The sequence below is a fragment of the Lontra canadensis genome, unplaced genomic scaffold (genome assembly GCF_010015895.1).
Source record: "Lontra canadensis isolate GAN:19392208 unplaced genomic scaffold, GSC_riverotter_1.0 scaffold27, whole genome shotgun sequence".
Classification (NCBI taxonomy): Eukaryota; Metazoa; Chordata; class Mammalia; order Carnivora; family Mustelidae; genus Lontra; species Lontra canadensis.
Window position 1 is genome coordinate 19,088,966 of NW_022631021.1, and position 20,502 is coordinate 19,109,467.

Here is a 20,502-nt window from a genome sequence, read left to right on the forward strand (position 1 = left end):
CTTTTCTTCTTAGTAACATAACTGAATATACCAATTGCCAATATACCAATACAGCAGTGTTGACAAGGTAGCTGTCTTGTATGGACAAATGGTTGTTTTTCTTTGGTCTTTGTTATCAAAGGATCTGGTCGCATTTGTGTGTAAGCAAATGTTTTCTTAAATTCCTACTGTGTAACCAAAAGAACAGGAACATAGAGTATTTGTTTTCATATGTAAATCTAGATTTATAATTTTTTTCCTCCTCTGTCCCATCCAGAAATAAGTTGTTTCCTGAATCTGCCATAAGGAATATCATGTACCAGATATTACAAGGACTCGCATTTATTCACAAACATGGTAGGTGATTTAGAGTACTGTGCTTTTTAACAGCAGTGAAATGTTGTCATCAGGTAGAAGGTACAGGAAGCATCAGGGTCTTTGGTGACTGCCTCCCAGAAGAGGTTGCTGGGTTGAGAGGTTGGCAGTGGAGTTTGGGTTATGTTCTCTTTTGTAACTTGATTTCTAAATTTTTCTCATTGTTTATCATGTCTGTGTGTTCTTATTGTTTAGGCTTTAAGGTTAAGCTCACTGGTTATAGATCTAACAGTTATTCCTGCCCGTTATCTGGTGTATTAATAAGACCCCTAAGGTTAAGATTCAGAGACATTTCCACATATTATGTTTAATCTACTATTACCTCTTCCGTGTGGCTTCTCATTTTCCTGATGTATTATATTTCAGTTCAGAAGCCTTCAAAAATGACCTAACAAAATTTATTCAACACAGAAAAATAAAATCAGTTAAAAGTAGCAAAGAGGTGGGGCGCCTGGGTGGCTCAGTGGGTTAGGCCACTGCCTTTGGCTCAGTTCAGGATCCCGGAGTCCTGGGATCGAGCCCCATAACAGGCTTCCCCTGCTCTGCAGGGAGCCTGCTTCTCCCTCTCCTTCTGCCTGCCACTCCCCCTGCTTGTGCTCTCTATCTCTCTCTCTGCCAAATAAATAAATAAAATCTTTAAAAACAAAATAAAACAAACAAAAAGTTAGCAAAGAAAGACAAAGACAAAAGGTATGGATAGAGCTAAAGGGGGAAGTTAATCGGCAAAATGCGTTTCTGCAAGTTCTATTTAAGTAAAAGAAATAGGCTATAGATTTGATTCTGAGCTTGCTTTCTGACAATGCAAAATGTGAAACATGACCAGCTACGTCCAACGTAGTTCCCCCAGCCCCAGTAAAAGTAGTCCAGTTGCCCAAGAGAGGCAGAACTATTCTTGGAACTAAGACCAAAGAGGTTTTATCTCATGAATCCTTCTAGAGGGGACATTATATAATATGACTTCACAGTAAACAGTGACAGTTTGCATAGAGCAGTTTCATGTCATGTCCCTCATTCTGGGCCAGTTATATCACTTGGTCAGAGAAAACAGTCCTGCTGGGGACCAGTATGATTCACTGTAAGGATGGTCCAGGGACGCCTGAGTGGCTCAGTGGGTTAAAACCTCTGCCTTCAGCTCAGGTCATGATCTCAGGGTCCTGGGATCGAGCCCCGCATCAGGCTCTGTGCTCAGCAGGGAGCCTGCTTCCCCCTCTTTCTCTGCCTGCCTCTCTGCCTACTTGTGATCTCTCTCTCTGTCAAATAAGTAAATAAAATCTTAAAAAAAAAAAAAAAAGGGTGCCTGGGTGGCTCAGCGGGTTAAACCTCTGCCTTCAGCTCAGGTCATGATCTCGGGGTCCTGGGATCGAGCCCCATGTCAGGCTCTCTGCTCAGCAGGGAGCCCGTTTCCCCTCTCTCTGTCTCTGCCTGCCTCTCTGCCTACTTGTGATCTCTGTCTGTCAAATAAATAAATAAAATCTTTAAAAAAAAAATTAAAAAAAAAAAAAAAGTATGGTCCAAGGAGCGATTTAGAATATCTAGAGGAACGGATGGCCACAGACCCCCTGGGAAGTCCTCCGAGACTATTGTCCATGGCTGAAGATTTTAAAGGTGCTGAGTAGCAATAACTCTGAGGCTATATTTTCCAGCAAACATCTGGGGCGTTACTAAGTCTCTGCTACTAACTAGACACAGACCCGCCTTCTTGTGAACCTAGAGCCATGGGATGGACGTGTTCCCCAGTGGAGCCAGGAGTTCTGTAGGGGTCATTTGAAGGCACTTTAACTTGAAAGACAGATGGACCAAGCAGTTGATCTTGCAGAGGCGGAAAGCCATTCAGTTCACCCCCAGCCTGAAGATGTTGCCACTGCAAATACTGCACCATCAGATGAGTTTCATTTCCCAGTAGGGTAATGGGTGGAAGCCCTTTGATAGCACGGTCAGCGCCGATTTGACACAAATTGGCAGAGAGTAGAAAAGACATCGCACCTCAGCCAGTGGCACAATTCATCTGGGATCCTTCCCAGCCCGTCTTTAACCTTGAAGCAGCCCCTCGGGTAGAGGCTAAACGAAGCACAGACAGATAGACAGAGGCTCTCTGTGCAAATCCATGTTGGCCTCAGGCACATGCTGAAGAACCAGTGAGTAATAATGCAAGACTGAGTCCACTTGTGAACCAATTCCAGGAGAAAGTTTTTAGTAAACAGTCAGCCTGATTCTGCTGGCATTGATAGAGCCTTCAGTCACCAGGGTTCACAAGGGATGGAATTTACAAAACATGAAAAACTGGTATGGTGTCTAAGGGACAAATTGGGGGAGAAGGGTAACTTACTACAGGTAAGAGTCCAGCAGAAGGAAGTGACGAGAAACCAATGAGATTCTCAAAAGGGAAAGGTCGACCAGAATGTTTTCACCCAGGGACAGTCACATAATGGCTTAGTTACTCAGGCTGTTGACTCAGTCCTGGAAACTGAGTAGTGGATCTAAGAGAAAGTGAATATTCATTGGCTTTCTTTTCTTGTCCTTGGGTTGCTTTTCATGAAACTCGGGTTTTCTGTTGCCAGAAAGGACTTGTAATCTTTTTGCCTGGGTCTCTTCCTGATCCCATCAAATGAACACACATGCTCACACTGGAGCCTTGTGCCCGTGCATACGCATCTACACATATACAAGCCCACGTACCTGCATGTATGCCGCCTCCCCCCAACACCTGCACACCCCCATACCCACGAACGCATGTGTGTACACACACACATGCATATTTATATCCAGTAATGTAGCTTCCAGACACTAATGTGAACCACAGCTTCTGGAAACTCTACACTGTTAGTTTCCCTCACCCGCCTTGGACACTCAGATCGTGTATGAAGACAGCGCAAGGGAAGGCTCAGATCATGGAGTAAAGTCAGACCACTTCTGTTTTTACAAACCCAGTGCCATTGCTATTCCCAAAGATTCTTGTGGACGCTTTTCCCCAGCTGTTAAGTGCCCAGTTCTAGCATGAGCTTCGTAACACTTCATCTGTCATCCAACTTACTTCCTTACCACTTTCTCAGTGAGCAAGGACAGATGGTATCTATTCCTTCCAAAGAAGAGACTGACGTTCAGAGAGGTTGAAAGACCTGCCAAAGGCCCCCCTGCCGAAAAGTAGTGGGATTGGAGATTAGCTCAGGGATCTGTGCCCATTTGCGGTGCTTTACTAGAAGAACCCGCCTTTCTTTCACAGAGAAACAGAATCAGAGGTGAACAAAATAGTGATAATAATTGTAGGTGGGAGGGATGTTAATTTTACAGGTCATTTTCATTGATAAATGATTTTCAGAAATATTATAACAGTTGGTTTTTATATCATTGACTAGCCTTTGTTTAAGTGCACACGGAACTCCATACTATCCCTTTCCTCCAGTAATGGAAAAGCAAATCATCTCAAGCACTTCACAGATTTATCTTGTTAGCTTGTTCTTACTGTGAGGTGCATTCTGTCCCCGGGGAGTAGACTCCTTCGAGAGGAGAGAAGAGTGCTATAGGTAGTTGCTATGGGCATAGTTCATGTCACTGAGTACTTTCCCCCCACAGGGAATGAAAACGTGACACCACTTGGTGCTGATTGAGCAATGCCAAAGCATATGTACTTTGCTGCAATTAAATAATTAATGCAAACCATGTTTCACCCTTGACCTGCCCTTAGAAATGCCCAGCTCACATTTACCCATGCAGGCAATCAGAAACACCTTAAGTGGCTTGGAGGACAATGTTTTGCCCCCAAAAGTGGTTCTCTGCTTCTGTGTTTCACCACTGTCTTGCAGAGCATGACCTGGGTTAGCCCGTGGCCCTTCTGTGTGTTGCTGTCCTATTGGTCTTCGTGATCATAAAAACACTGTAGTTTTAAATTCAGTAATATCTGTGAAACTAACAACTTCCATCGCAGGAAGGTGTGCCGTGTAAATTCCTTGTGTTTCAGTAGTCCCTGGTTATTTCCATATACTCATATCAGGTTCATCATTAACAGAATCCGGCAGAGGGGAAAAAGCCTTCTTTGTGGCTTGATGTTTTCCTTGCCCAAGGGTTATTAATGAAAAGTAAGCACCACACACTTTCTGCCAGGATGAAAGAGAAGATCCCTCTGTTACTTGACTGGCATGGGGGTGCCCTGAAATTAAGTTGAAGTTCTGTTCCTGTCTTCTGGAAGCCAAACAGTTTTGAACAGGAAGGTTCTTATCTTACTAGCACTTTGCTGTTGCATGATGTCTGAATGAACCATCTGTATGGGTTTCCATTGTGAATCAGAAGCCCAGAGGAAGAAGTGGGCTCATTGTGACAAGCTCCAGTGCCCACATCAGCAGAACACAGACCTAGCTAAGCACTGGATCAGAGGTTAGCACCACCTACTCACAGGTGAAGCACATGGCTAGCTTCCCAAGCCTTAATTCTTACATGCAAAAAATGGAGCAGTGTCTGCCTGCCCCCCTATTGAGAGGATAAGAGGATTCATACTACTACTGATGACAAGGTCTCACAAGGGGCCAGCGTGCCCAACATGGCTCTAAAACTTTTATAAAATTGACACATTACATTCTGCAAAACAAGCCCTCAAGGTTTTCTTCCCATTTTCCAGATTTCCCAATTCCAGTGAACAGAATTGAGATTTGAGTGGTCTGCACACTTAACAACTATGCTGCATTGCTTCTTACATGAAAATTACAATATTTTGTTAAAATAGAGATGAAAAATAGGGGCATCTGGGTGGCTTAGTCGGTTGGCATCTGCCCTCGGCTTGGGCCGTAATCCCAGGGTCCTGGGTTCGAGCCCCACATCAGGCTCCCTGCTCAGTGGAGAGTCTGCTTCTTTTCCCTCTGCCTGCCGCTCCCCCTGCTTGTGCGCTCTCCCCTCTTCCTTCCCTCCCTCTCTCTGTCAAATAAATAAAAAAAATCTTTTTAAAAATAGAGATGAAAAATAAATGTACAGAATGTGAGGGTCTTGTATAGTTTTAATTACTAAGGAATAGAACTCATAGGTATAAGATTAATAGTAGCCAATTTAGTAATGAAAAGAGCAGAGGGCTAGATCTTCTAAAGACTTATTCCTGAATGCTTCCTAGTTATAAAGGCTTATACTCAAATACAGTATAACAAACAACATATGTCACCTGACCAATACAATTTTCATTAGTCATTTGTAAGGCTTTGTTTGCAGTTAAGTTTTTTCCTAGCCAGTGTTCCTCTGATTGTTTTGGGCCTAAAGTATGATCTATAGATCACTGACAGATACTTACACAGATACATGGTGGGGGCGGACCAGAATCTTCATTCTCCTCATTTTATGAGTGTATCTGTTCTGGTGGGGTTAAAGAGGATCTAGCAGTGAGGGAAAGGATAGAGCTTGACTAATGTGAGGAGGTGGTCAGTGCTCACGGGAGCATGATCTGTCGAGGAAGCAAGGTGCGAGGTCTGCAGTGTGAGAGTGACACTTGTATTGTGGTACAAGTCAGAGTGATGGGACGAAGGTGCTAGTTCGTTGAGGTGGGTGTTACAGATGGTGGCAGAGGGAGCTCGCCATGGGGCTTGGACGCTGGAGGACAAATGATTCATGATGAGGGAAAGTCCACATGCGTTTGGAAATAATAATTTAGCCCAAGTAGAGGAGAAAAAGGGAGTCTAAGAGGAGAAACAGTGTCAAAGGGTACTTGAGCGGACTGGAATCACAAATTAAGATTTAACCGTATGGATTGAGCTGGACAGACTAGAGTCCAACAGTACAGTGGCGCTAGCCCATTTCTGGTAGGATGGGGAATAATTAACCACCCCCACCCCCGTCACCAACCAGTGACTCAGTTTTCCCATCTGTTTAGTCAGAAAATGATGTTTGCCATTTCTTTTTTTCACTGGTGTGTCTTTAATGCTCTGAGTTTTTAGGAAGAGGGGCCATGGTCCCACAGTTCATAGCTTTTCAGGGTCACAGGAGTTTTCCTGCGTGCGCTGACGAAAGATGACTCTCTGGTAACTGCTTCTGTCTTTGCACATTCTTTAACCAGTTACAAGGTGGGAGCATACAACCAGGCCTTCTGGGAGCTGGAGGGTGCTCTGATGAACAGAGGGTCCCAATGTGGTGACTCAGTTATACTGAGTTAGAAACTGCCCAGTCTGGTGTGCGTTGATCATCTTTATCTAATTCGTCTGATACTAAGCCATCCAAACTTACCCACATCAGAAAATTCTTTTATTTTAAAGGCTATCCTTGACTAATGCTGAATTACCATTTGAATATGCTGGCGGCCTCAAGTTTGGTTCTTACTATAATTTAGGTTTCAGTTATTATTAATTTGGTTAGGATACTTAAGGAAGTGGTGTGAAGAAGGCCATAGGGTATATATTGGTATGATGGCAGAATAAAGAACGAAGCAATGGAGTATAGACATACTACATTTTTTTTTCTTTCCATACATATTTCCACATAAAGGAGATACGTAGGCGTATGCACACACATACTCAGATGGCATGCCAGTAGCAAAGTTTCTGTGCCTCTGGTCTAACCCGGGTGGGACTCCTTTGATCTTCTCAATGCCTTGGATTATGGAAAACAGAAGCAGCCTTTGGTGAGAAGGAAATACTTCCTCTTGTCACTTGTGGCCCTCTTGAATATATAGGATTCCTTCTATACGTCCAGCCCCTCCTTTTTTAAAAATTATTTGTGTGTTTTTTTGTTTTTAAGATTTATTTATTTATTTTGAAGAGAGTGCGGGTGGCAGGGCAGTGGCAGAGGGAGAGAGAGTCTTAAGCAGAACCCATAGTGAGCACCGAGCCCAACACAGGGCTCAGTCTCATGCCCCTGAGATTAGGACCTGAGCCAGAATCAAGAGTTGGGACACTCAACTGACTGTGCCAAATAGGCACCCCACTTCAGCCCCTTCTATGTGCTCTGTAATTATATTTATTTTGTGCATTCTAGCCAACCATTCGCCTGCAGATCCATCATTAGGCCATAATACTATCCGTTTGGAGTGTGACCTAATACCAAGCTCTGGCAATGAACAGAGGGGAGGGTCTTAAAAAAAAAAAAAAAAAACACGTTGCTTTCGGGGCGCCTGGGTGGCTCAGTTGGTTAAGCAACTGCCTTCAGGTAAGGTCATGATCCTGGGGTCCTGGGATAGGGCCCCGCATCAGGCTCACTGCTCAGCAGGGGTCTGCTTCTCCCTCTCCCTCTGCCTGCTGTTTCCCCTGCTTGTACTCTCCTGCTCTCTCTCTCCGTCAAATAAAAAAATAAAATCTTTAAAAAAACAGACAAACAAACAAGATGAGATCAGGAGGGAGACAAACCATAAGAGACTCTTAATCTCAGGAAACAAACTGAGGTTTGCTGGAGGAGGATGGGGTGGTTGGGTTATGGACATTGCGGAGAGTATGTGCTACAGTGAGTGCTATGAATTGTGTAAGATTGATGATTCACAGACCTGTACCCCTGAAACAAATAATACATAATGTGTTAATAATAATAATTTTTTAAAAACCAACCAGTGTTGCTTTCCATGATACATGACCTCCAGTGCATGTTCAAGTATAACCACGTCACAATCGCCCGCCCCTTCCTCTACAGCAGAGAGGGTTTGGGGGATTTAGTCCTTCTGGAACTCCCCCCATGTGAGGACTTCCTGCTTTGAGCCCTCAAGGTCTCCCCTACTGCTTCAGGGTCACTGCTCTTCTCACTTCTTAGTTGCTGTTTGGTGAGGCTTCCTGCCTCCTGGTCTTCTCTCTGTTGCCCCCGATGATTTGGCCAGAGTAGATGTCACCATTGAGCTCTTTCACATTCCCTACATACCTATTCAAGTCTTTGGTTCTGTCAGTAAGACTATCTTATGAGACCACCATGCTCCCGCCATAGTGCTAGGTGCTCAGAAAAAATAGCATCATGGCTTCTACCCTTAAAGTGCTCCATCTAATCAGAGAGAGATGGTCAGTGTACCGGAAAATGGCAGAGTTCTGCTCAAGTTCAGAGGGAAGAGCCTATCATGTCTATAGGGCAAGAACTGTGTCCATTTGGGTTGCTTCTGAATCCACAGTGCCTGGTCCAGAGTGGGCCCTCTGTGAACACTTATTGGTTGGATGAGTGAGTGAAGAAGGCTAGCATAATTAAAATGACCTCCTGGAGGAGGAGAAACTCGACATAGGTCTTGAAGGATAGCAAAGATTGGGATTGACATAGATACAAAGGAACAAGGGTACAACATTGGGAATAGATACAATGAATCTGAAGGAAATGAGGAATTTTACCTGATGGGAACATACTTTATACATCCTGGTGATAAATATTAGAAAAGTCTATCTCTAGGTATACCGAAAGGTGTTTGAGCTTATTAAATAACTTTAGAGGAGCCATGGAAGGCTCTGTGTGTGTGTGTGGCAGTGACAAGGAAAGACAGTGTTTAAATTATCGGGAGGTGAGGAAATGCAGAGAAGCTGATCGAGGAAGGCCTGCCAGCAAGTGGCAATAGAGGGATAGATGAGGAGAGCAAAGATTTGGGAGGGAGGACTGAAAAGGGGCAGGAAGGGTCAGATAGGAGATATTTGGATGAGAAATGGAACACAATTCCATGACTGTTTGGAAAGAGTCCAATATAACTACAGGGAACCAGGATATCTTATCAGAGGTTTGGGAAGGAGAGATGATTTGGGAGAGGAAAAAAGTGGTTTGGGACAGGTTGATGAGGGAGACAGTGATATCCAGCTGCAACCCCAATAGAGACGGAAGTCCAGAGATGGGTGGGAAAGGCATGTCAGAGACATAGATCTGAGCATCTTCAGCATGGAGGTTGTCAAGGAATAGTGTAGGTCTTCTGTGATGGCTCTTTATTCCCCCCATCATGTGCTAGTTGGGATCCAACTGTCACAACATTGATTAAAAACAGCACATAACAAATAACACCATCAGCAGCTTTCACAGAGTTGTGTACTCAGTGTTGTTGTTCCACCGCCATTGAGAGTCATGCACAATGATGGCCATGTCAGTGATGCTCTCTACAAGTGGAAAGTTTTGGGGGTTTTGAGGCGTTTATCACTGATCGGTGGGTATCTGAGCGCACCTGGAAATTTCACGTGTTGAATATCCTGCGCGCATCCCCAGAACTCTGTGGTAGCCGAGACGGGCTTCCCATTTGGTGAGTTGTCTTTGCCTTCCACAGTACATGCTGCAGATACCTCTGCTTCTTCATTAGGCAAAGTAATAAGCATTGAACCTCTGAAATATTTGTTGTGATACACCAGAATCTCAATACGAGTAGGTCCCTTCTTAAATCCCTTGTTCCTTAAACAGAAATTGTAATTGTGTTTTTCTTGTGATATAAACTCTCAAACTCCTAAGACTTTTGTCTTTTGAAATGGTTTTAATCTCAAATTCTTTCTAGCTGATGTGGGCAGTGTAGGCATGAGATAGATAGATAGATAGATATAGATACAGAAAGAGATATCTATGTATCTATCTATTACCCCCCGGTGGGTGACAGTTTCTTTTTGCAAAGTTATCTCAGCCTGATGCAGGGCTTGATCCCAGGACCCCGGGATCATGACCTGAGCCAAAGGCAGATGCTTCACAACTGAGCCACCCAGGGGCTCCCAGAGTTTTGATATTTTATTTATTTATTTATTTGTTTGTTTTTGAAGATTTTATTTATTTATTTGACAGAGAGAGAGATCACAAGTAGGCAGAGAGAGGGGGGAGGCAGGCTCCCCACTGAGCAGATCACCAGATGCGGGACTCGATCCCAGGAACCTGAGATCATGACCTGAGCCGAAGGCAGAGGCTTAACCCACTGAGCTACCCAGGCGCCCCATGATGTTTTTAAAGCTGTTTTCTACGTTGGAAAAAAAGGATGATCGGTGTTTTTAATTGTTTTACATTTTGGTGAATTCATCAGTGGGCAATGAAAGAAGTCCTGTGCATAGAGCCTTTGGGGTCATTCCAGGCTACTTCTCAAGTTACAGCTATTTACGAAAAGAGAAATATAGCTGCAAAGAGTAATGCAGAAGCAAACATGTATTGGGATTTCTCTCTCTACAGGTTTCTTCCATCGGGACTTAAAGCCTGAGAACCTCCTCTGCATGGGCCCAGAACTTGTGAAAATTGCAGACTTCGGGTTGGCCCGAGAAATCCGATCCAGACCCCCATACACAGACTATGTATCTACCAGATGGTAAGCCCTCTTTCCTCCAAGTTACTTAACTGCACTTCTTTTTTTTTTTTTTTTTAAAGGTTTTATTTATTTGACAGAGAGAGATCACAAGTAGGCAGAGAGGCAAACAGAGAGAGAGAGAGAGAGAGGAGGAAGCAGGCTCCCTGCCAAGCAGAGAGCCCAATGCGGGACTCAATCCCAGAACCCTGAGACCATGACCTGAGTGGAAGGCAGAGGCTTAACCCACTGAGCCACCCAGGCACCCCTTAATAGCACTTCTTTTAAAATACACCATTATACTGAGAATAACATTAATGTCACAAATAAGTAACTTTTCACTGAGAGCAACCCTGCAGCTTGAAACACATATTTGTAGGTATCTTGGCATTGTACCAGGTTTAAAAGCTTGGGCTGTAAATCCTTTTTACAAGGAGGCCTGTGATGCTTTTCCATGATATAAATAATATTTTATATACAGCCCTTACTGAAGACCGTTTCCTAAAAGAGTTGTGTAGAAGATTCTCCAAAGACCTGTCTAAAAAGCCAGCTAACGACTATTGCTAAAACTTTGAGACCGGAAGCATTTAAGCACTTGGCCATGACCAAGAAGTAGCCTGCAGACAAGTTTATGTTCTCTCTTTCTCCTGTTCTTCCTTTTCCTCACTCTCACTCTGTGTTTCTCAAGGGTGCCATACAGAAGAGTCCTGCAGAGAAATGCTCAGTAGGAAAAACCATGAAATAGAGAAACACTACTTTATGACAGCAGCCCCGACAATGGCCAAGCCGTCCTGGGTCCACCTACCCCACAGAACTAGATAGCAATTAGAAATAGAGAAGATCTCTCCCTGAGAATGGATGGTGGTATTTCATTGAGCTTCTGGCCTGTAGCCGCACTAACTGGCAGTGCATCTTTGGCCCTCCAGGTACCGGGCTCCGGAAGTTCTCCTGAGGTCCACCAGCTACAGCTCCCCCATTGACATCTGGGCCGTGGGCTGCATCATGGCGGAAGTGTACACCCTCAGGCCACTCTTCCCCGGGGCCAGTGAAATTGACACCATCTTCAAAATCTGCCAGCTGCTGGGGACACCCAAAAAGGTAATGATGTTGAACAAAAGCCTGGGGGCTGAAGCCAGCAGCTGCCCCTCCCCCCGCCCTCGCTTCCTGTCCTGCACCCACACAGCCCTAGTCCTGTGGATCGCCTGCTAGTCCTACAGTCTTTCCCTCGACCTCAGTGGCCCTTCCCTGCCCTTTCCGCTGACGTGGCGGTCTCTGTCCCTCCTGGTCTTCATCTTAAGTACACATGTTATGGCTCCCTCTGCTCCTCTCTTGGCCACCCCACCTCCCTCGCTGGGCTTCTCTCTCCTCCTGGCTATGACTCCTACAGCCCTTCCCAAGTCTCCTAACTGAAACCCTCCTTGGGCCTGCGATCACATACTTAGACCACCTGTGAGATTTTCTCCCCACACCCTCACTGTCACCTTGGACTTGACACCTGACATAGATTGTAATTTGCTGACCCCCACCTAGCTTCCTTCCCCCGTTCTCCGTTCCTGTCCACGCTCGCACCAGAATCCCAGCGCCCCAGCCTTGAGGCTAAATTTCAGTGTTCCTCTCTCTCTCTCTCTCTCCTCTCTTTCTCTCCCATATCCTCCCCTGGCCACAAATCCTGTAGAACTCCATGGCACAGCCAGCGGTAACCCTCCCGCTATGTCTGGGGCATCTTCTCAGTCCAGCTGCCCTCAAGTTCTGCCCCCAGCTTATCTTTTGCTCTGCAGCCAGATTCCCCCAGCCAAACAGCAGCCTTGGTGCTGCCTTCCCCTGTGAAAAATACCTATTGAGTGCCCACACCACAGCCTGCTTCACCCTCACCACTAATCTCCCACGTGCTCCCTTGCACCCAGCCTGGTGCGGTGGGGGAGGTGCCCCCCCTTCCCTGCCCTGCGCACTCGAGCTCCGCTCCCCTGCCTGAATGTCTCACGTGACTGAATTCCACTCTTTCCAAGGCCCCTTAATAATTTACGTCCTCGCTGCTGCTCTAATCTCCTCTCCATTTCAGCTGTGCTTTAGGTTAGTAATATCATTATCCTTGGACATCTCTGTGCCCTGGACCATGAGCTTGTGTTTATTGGTATTCATTTTCCAGGTCCTAGCACCATTGCTTATACAAACCAGACCCTCAGAACATTTTAGATCATTTGAATAAATTATGAGTGCTACTTCCTCAAGATTTTCCAGAGTCTCTTGCTGGATATCTTTGCCTCCTCTGGTTACCAGTAACTTTCTTGCAACCCTCATCACTTTTTTCTCTGTATTTCTGTGTTTTAAAATAAATGCCTTTTTTTCTCTTTTTGGACTGTAATGCCAAATCCTGGATTATTTTTGGATACCCAACAACACTAAGCATATAATTAGCCCTCAATAACCATCTAAGTGAATAAATAACATAAGCTATACATAATGCCACTTTACCTTAAAAGATAAAATTATACCAGAATGTGTTTTGTTAAAAAAAAAAAAAAAAAGTGGGGTGGGGGGAACTTAAAGATTATTTGCTCGTTGTTTTGCGTCATTACCTCCAGAATTTAGTGGGAATGATGCATGAAGCAGTGGAGAGCTTGAGACTGAGGGGAACAGCTTTCTTCCCTGCTGGACTTCGCAGCATGGTTATTTTCAGTTGTCAAGATGGGGTTATTGGGACGCCTGGGTGGCTCAGTTGGTTAAGCAGCTGCCTTCGGCTCAGGTCATGATCCCAGCGTCCTGGGATCGAGTCCCACATCGGGCTCCTTGCTCGGCGGGGAGCCTGCTTCTCCCTCTGCCTCTGCCTGCCTCTCTGTCTGCCTGTGCTTACTCACTCTCTCTCCCTCTGTCTCTGACAAATAAATAAATAAAATCTTAAAAAAAAAAAAAAAAAGATGGGGTTATTGTTGGGCACCTGGGTGGCTCAGTGGGTTAAGTATCTGCGATCCGCTCAAGTCATGATCCCAGGGTCCAAGGTGTGCTCCTTGCTCAGTGGAGAACCTGTTTCTCCCTCTGCCTGCCCCTCCCCCTGCTTGTGATTTCTCTCTGTCAAATAAATAAAATCTTAAAAAAAAAAAAAGGTAGGAATATTATAATATATAGGGTAACACAAAGTTATTTAACTGGAAACAAGGTGTCTTCTTTTCTTTTTTTCCCCAATACAGTTTCTCAGCGGTTTCTTAAAACCTCTGTCTCATAGAACACAATTGGGAAAACACTCATTTGAACAATCAATTGAACAGTTACAAAACCAGTTGGTGGCAAATTCACTGTGTTTCCCACTGTTCCCCCACATTCACATTCTTTGCAGTCCCTCCATTAGCATCTTCTGTGTTTCGTCAGACGCAGTGCCGCACCGTGAGTACCAGCGTGGTAATGACATGATTGCTTTTCCGGTAGGGGCACGTGGGCTGGAATAGAAAAGATCAGAACAAGTTGGCTAAGCAAGATCTTCTGTTTTGTCCTTCTTTCAGACCGACTGGCCTGAAGGCTACCAACTTTCAAGTGCAATGAACTTCCGCTGGCCCCAGTGTGTACCCAATAACTTAAAGACGCTGATTCCAAATGCTAGCAGTGAAGCCATTCAGCTCCTGAGAGACATGCTCCAGTGGGATCCCAAGAAACGGCCAACAGCTAGTCAGGTTTCCTTCCATTTCCTTCTGTTCGATGCATTTCTTGTGAAGTTCATTTCTGACTCTGGATAATTCCTATAAACCTCATAGGAAGTATCTTACTTGGTATTATGGGTGAAAAACAGTATCAAATGCCACTAATGGTATATTATATATAAAAACAAATAGTTTGAAACTCACTGTATACAGTTAAAGGTTTAAACAATACAGTTGCTTTGGAAATTGGCATACAGGTTCCTATCACCACGTACGAGGAAGAGAAAATAAGCAAATATATCTGCCTGTCTTTGGAGAAAGTTTTCAAAGATATTCTCTAAGTTAAGACTACGTAGCAGTTTGCTTATAAGGCATTATGGGTTGTCAAAAGGGAATTTGAAAATATCTTGTGAAATCCAACTCCCTCATTTTACAGCTGGCACAGAGAGGGCGACAGACAAGGTAGAGCTAGGATGATAAGCATCGTTAATATTTGATAGCACTTAACAGTTTGTAGATGCTTTAGTGTGTTCTTACATGCTATTAACCCTATGAAGGTTCTGTGAAATCAGGGGTAGTGTTTTCCCTCTGTGAGAAAACTGAATCTCAGAAAGTTGAAGCGATCTCCCCTAATCATTCATCCAGCAACTAGTACAGATAGTGCCCCGGACTGTAGTTCAATGACACGGATCGTGGGTCTCCTGCTTCATACATCCTTTTTTCTCAACCCGCCCTCCCCTAAGGCCACTTGGACTTAGATGATAAAACACCCTTGTGCCTCTTGGAAGCCTCCCTCTCTAGTGTGTCTGGCTCCTTCCCAGCAGCCCCTCACCCCCATGGTGGTTACGCGGCTCAGAATGACAAAGGTGACCAGTTCTAATCAGAGATGATATTTCAGCTAAACAGAAGTGATGGGGGCCATTTGAAGATAGGGCCAATGTGATGTTAGAATTTGTGAGAACCAGAGAGACCATAGTTGGAGGTTAAGGAATTATGGAGAAGCAGCTTTCCAAAGGCTCAGAGGAGAAAAAGCCATAATTTGGTACCATAAGACTCCGGGTAGCCAGGGCTGGAAAGCCCACAGAAGTGCACTGGGTTGTGGGAGGGGGGGTGAAATTCATAAATATCCTGAGGGCAGGAGAAATGCTTTCTGATGAACCCAGTTTTTTAAAGGTTGTACCCAAGACATGAAAAGAAAAAAATCTGTAGCAAGGAACCAAGAGAACAATGTGTACTTTTAAGAATAGTGTCAGAAAAGCTAAAAACAGCCCCAGATCAGTTTGCAGAAGTGCCTGGAACTACAGAGACTTCTCAAATTAGATGCCAGGGTCCAAAACTAGTACGAAAGTCTCCACGTTATTGGCCTCCGCGTCTACACTTACATATAATCACTACAGATGTTTATAACAGAGCTATTAAGAAAGGTTCTGTTCTGTTTTGTGATTTCCATTCAAAAAGACTAGGGAATACAGAGACTATTTCAGAAAGAATTGTAAACCCCAGCCCTTCAAGATTTATCCCCCGACTGTCCAGAAAACTGGATTGCTGAGAACAACTAACAAGGCTTGCCAGTTGTTGATAGGCAGGGTTTCCCTGTATCCTGTATCACATTCTTGGCATTCCTGGGGTAAAATTCCTGCTCATTTTACACTTGCCTCTTCAGAGTCTTCCAGGATTATTGTGTTTGGCTCTCTCAGCTTTATATTATTTTTATGGACTGAGGAAATTGGCTCTGAAAGGTGAAATACTACATTTAAGACACATAGCAGGGGCCCCTGGGTGGCTTGGTTGGTTAAGCGTCTGACTCTTAATTGGCTCAGGTCATGATCTCAGGGCTGTGAGATCCAGCCCCACATTGGCTCACGCTCAGTCTGCTCGAGATTCTCCCTTTCCCTCTCCCCTGTCCCTCCCCCTCAAAAAAGATACATAGCAAATAAGTTACAAAACCAGCATCTGACTGGCTATTATATAAGACTGATGAATCATAGACCTGTACCTCTGAAACCAATAATACCTTGTATGTTAATTAATTGAATTTAAATTTAAATAAATAATAAATTAATACATACCACAAATTGTAATTTGCCAGCATGGACCAATATTTCTATGACTCCATGATACAATGCATATTAATTTATTTAAATTAAATTTATTTAAATTAAATTTCTTTATTTAAATATCCTTTAACTCTTTTAGTGAGGTCTACTTATATTAAATGGAAGTTTCAAAGGAAAAAAAAAGCATCTGTGTTGAGCAAGATATTTTTTAGAAGTAGCAAAGGTAATAGCAGTGTAACTGGCTGCTTTACCCAAATAATTTTAAGTGTATAAACTTTGTATTTTAGATAAGGAAAATCATAAAGATTATCACACATTCAACGCTGTTTTCTCGTTGGTTTAGGCTAAGAAACTGTAGTAAGCTGGTCCCATGAAATGTAGCTCAGTGAGCCTGATGGTCGTAACCTTCCTGGCTAGACTTTTCTCCTACAACAGCCCTCTGTGTTATTCCAGGCGCTTCGATATCCCTACTTCCAGATTGGGCATCCACTGGGCAGCACCACACAGAGCCTTCAAGATTCAGGAAAAGCACAGAAGGATGTCCTGGAAAAGGCAGGCCCACCTCCTCACATCAAGCCTGTCCCCCCCGCCCAGCCCCCAACCAAGCCACACCCACGGATTTCCTCGAGACAGCATCAAGCCAGCCAGCCCCCTCAGCATCTCATGTACCCCTACAAAGCAGAGGCATCCAGGACAGATCACCCAAACCATCTTCCGGAGGACAAGCCAAGCCCGTTGCTCTTCCCATCCCTCCATACCAAGAATGCTCAGTCGGTAAGCAGTGAAGATTTGCTAGGATGCCTTGTCTTGCCTGTACCTCTTTCTGACCCCACCTATGGTGTGAAAGATTTCCTTTTTTCAGCCTATAAAGTCTAATTACAAGGAAGGTTGATTACAATAAATATATCTTTGCAATATCACAGAATAATGAAAGGAGCTTTGGCCTTGGAGTTGAAGGTCTAAATTCAGGTTCTGGCTGTGCCTGTTAACAGCGGGGCTGGCGGCGGACAGCTGCGGTGTGGCGGTTCAGAGCTCCCCATTGTGAACATGTTTTGAAAAATCACAAAGTGCCATAACGAAATGTATAGGTTGTCATTCCTATTAATGCTGTCGACAGTTGCTGTTAAAGCTAGGCTATCGGTTGAGCCCAAATCGTTCTCCTTCTCTGGGACTGGTGCGCAAAAGGAAGGAAGGAGTGCTAGACTCAATAACCTGATCGGGGCATCTAGTTACCAGTAGGTTTGTGGTGCTGTCTGAGAGCCTGATTTTCTGACAACTTTATGCAGAAGCAGAATTTTTTCTGTCGACAAGTATTCATTCACTGATGGCCGGCTCCCGACCCGCACTGAGCTGCCCTGTGAGGTTACCGGAGTGCCAACTTTAGACTGTTTGCTGGGCCCCTGCCCACAACTTTGGAAGCAGTGTGTATTTGGAAATTTCCTACTATAGCTAATTCTGTAATTAAATAGTATCCAGATCTACTAAGAAGGCATGTTTGATCTACTAAAGAAAGCATGTTTGCCGTGTTTTCAGTAAATGAGCCGGATGACTGATGTCTGAGCTGTATTCTCTTGCATCTCTGTTTACGACAGAATAAAGCCTGTTAATGTCTTCAGGGATGAGGCCCGGATGACAGCCTAGTTATCCTCCCCATATGTGAGCAGTACCTTGGACTTCTTTTTAGGGGCACCAGGGTGATGCAGTCAGTTAAGCGTTTAAGAGTCGGTTGGCTCAGGTCATGATCTTGTGGTCATGAGATCAAGCCTTGCATCAGGCTGTGCACTCAGTGTGGAGTCTGCTAATGCTCTCTCTCCCTCTCCTTCTGTCCCTTCCCTGTCTCTCTCTTTCTCTCTCAAAAATACATCTATTTTATTTATTTATTTATTTATTTGACAGACAGAAATCACAAGTAGACAGAGAGGCAGGCAGAGAAAGAGGAGGAAGCAAGCTCCCTGCTAAGCAGAGACCCTGATGCAGGGCTCCATCCCAGGATCCTGGCATCATGACCCAAGCCGAAGACAGAGGCTTTAACCCACTGAGCCACCCAGGCACCACTAAATCTATTTTTTTAAAATGTCTTTGTAAAAAATCCTTATCTTATACACCTGAATGTCCCCATAGGATGCCAGTGGGTGGGATGCACGCAGGAGAGGTGAAAGACAGAGGCCCGGGAATGTGCTTCCCACTGTGGCATGTGGGGAATGATATGCCCCTGTCCTCCTTTTCATCAATGAGGAAGTGTGGAATGGGCATTACTCATGGGTGAGCTCCATTAATGCCAAGTACCGCTTTGTCCCCTACTCCTTGGGTGCACAGAAAATGCTAGCTGGCCTGGAACACAAAAACGGGGAGATCAAGCCCAAGAGTCGGAGAAGGTGGGGTCTTGTCTCCCGGGCGACAAAGGATTGTGACGACTGGGCTGACTTGGATGACTTGGATTTCAGTCCGTCCCTCCCCAGGACTGACCTGAAAAACAAGAAGAGACAGAGCGAGGAGGCTCTCTGCAGGCAAGTGTGCGCCTCGGCTCTGGACACAGATTGACTCTGGGGTTTTTGAATCGGTCTGTACCTCTCTGATGGGGCTTCCCATCTCATGCTGATCCAAGCCATGTTCCCTTGCTTCAGATTTGAGAGCGTTCTGGACCTGAAGCCCTCCGAGCCCATCAGTACAGGCAGCAGCGCCCCTACCCAGACCTCCTATCAGAGGCGAGACACACCAACCCTGAGGTCCGCGGCCAAGCAGCACTACCTGAAGCACTCGCGATACCTGCCTGGTAATAGAAATGCTTGCCTTTCCTTTCCTCCTCAATAAGAAACCATTTCCCTGGAATCACGTATTCACAGAGATTCTGTTTTGGAAGGCAAGCGCCCCTGGGCTTCTAGAACTTCAGAACTGGCAGGAACATCATAGAAATATATGGTGTAAGCCCCTGTGCAGCCTATTTTCTAATGCTGGGAGCCAGACCCTAAACAAACAGACAACCAGTAGATCCGGTGGTGGTAGAAGGCGGGGAGAAGATGCCACTGTAGACAGAGGACTCAGGAAGGGCCTCTCTGAGCGCATGACTCCTGTTTGGGCCCCCAAAGAATGGGGAGGAACAAATGAGCAGAACAAAGGCAGGGGAAGAAGCAAGAGGAGAGCCTGGACGGAAGGCAGGGGCTTGGCTTGTGGGGGGAAGGGCAGAGGGGCTGGCGTGACCTGAGCGTGGTAAGACGGTGATACACGTGGCACAAGGCATCTTTGGGGGGTCTCATGAGACATTTGGAATTCATTTCACAAGCAGCAGGAAGCTGTCAAAGGGTTTTAACTGGAGAGCACTCTGGGTTCACGTTCATCTGCGTGCTGAGTGGCTGAGGGCAGGCTGTAGTTCTCGTGCAGGTAAGGGGAGTGCTGGCTCAGGCTGGGGCTGTGGGGCCCAGGGGACACGAGGTGGGAACAGCAGGCCCCGCTGGTGGATTGACTCCTTGCCTCTTGGTTGGCCTCCCAGGATGACCTGGAAGAAGAGAGAGCAGGTGACGGTACAGCAGTGGTTCGGGTGTCGGGACAGAGACACCCTGTGTCCTCTGGGCCAAACTCCAGTGGCCACAGGCCAAAGGGAGCAGGGAGGGAATTAGAGTTATTTCTTTTTGGCTCTAGGAGAGGAAGGAGGATAAAGGATGAATTCAGTCTTTCAGTTCTGAAAACCTCTGCAGTGCTTGACATAAATGGGAAAGTGGGCGGTCTAGTGGGTGGTTTGGCTTGAGTTTGAGGTGATTGATTAAGGTCAAGGCAGCCTTGGGTCTGATGGAGTCTGTGAGGGTCCCCAGTGCTGACCCTAGTCACCAGCACTAGATGGCGCTAACGATCCAGGTCAGGTGAGAAGAGGGATCTGGGGGGACAGAATGCAGAGAGGAGAGCAAGGAGCTGCAGAGCTGGGGGGGTGGGGAAGGGGGACCAAGAGGAACTTGGGAAAGTGATGGACAGGTAGTGGCCCATGCAGGGGTACAGATGGGAATGACCAGGAGCACTGACACCCAGGAAATAGCACCAGAGGGTCCAAGAGAGAACACATGAGACAGACCTGTTGGGAGGAGTTTAGGGAGACCTCTTTCAGGCTGCCTACCAGTGAGTCAGCCTACTAAATCCCAGGACACCATATTTCCTTCTTTCCTCAGCAATCTATGGACAACCTCAGGGTCAGTTTTTGCTACTAAATACATTACATTCCTACTACATAGAAAGTTTAGACAAATTGAGTTCTGTGATGAGTTTACCACTGGAATCTGGTTCAACATGAAATAATGTATTTTGCATCTGAAAATCATTTCTTCCC

At 45.4% G+C, this 20,502-nt stretch overlaps 1 protein-coding gene across 2 annotated transcripts in view; it reads left to right on the plus strand.

The window, feature by feature from the left end:
- CILK1 (ciliogenesis associated kinase 1) overlaps positions 1-20,502 on the plus strand; it is a 56,347-nt gene that overhangs the window by 30,830 nt on the left and 5,015 nt on the right. For both annotated transcript variants that reach the window (XM_032864525.1, XM_032864526.1), the window contains 7 exons: positions 257-336; positions 10,396-10,528; positions 11,431-11,602; positions 13,999-14,166; positions 16,644-16,964; positions 18,507-18,697; positions 18,815-18,963. In XM_032864525.1, coding sequence (XP_032720416.1) covers positions 257-336; positions 10,396-10,528; positions 11,431-11,602; positions 13,999-14,166; positions 16,644-16,964; positions 18,507-18,697; positions 18,815-18,963 — 1,214 coding nt within the window. The remainder of the gene's footprint in view (positions 1-256; positions 337-10,395; positions 10,529-11,430; positions 11,603-13,998; positions 14,167-16,643; positions 16,965-18,506; positions 18,698-18,814; positions 18,964-20,502) is intronic.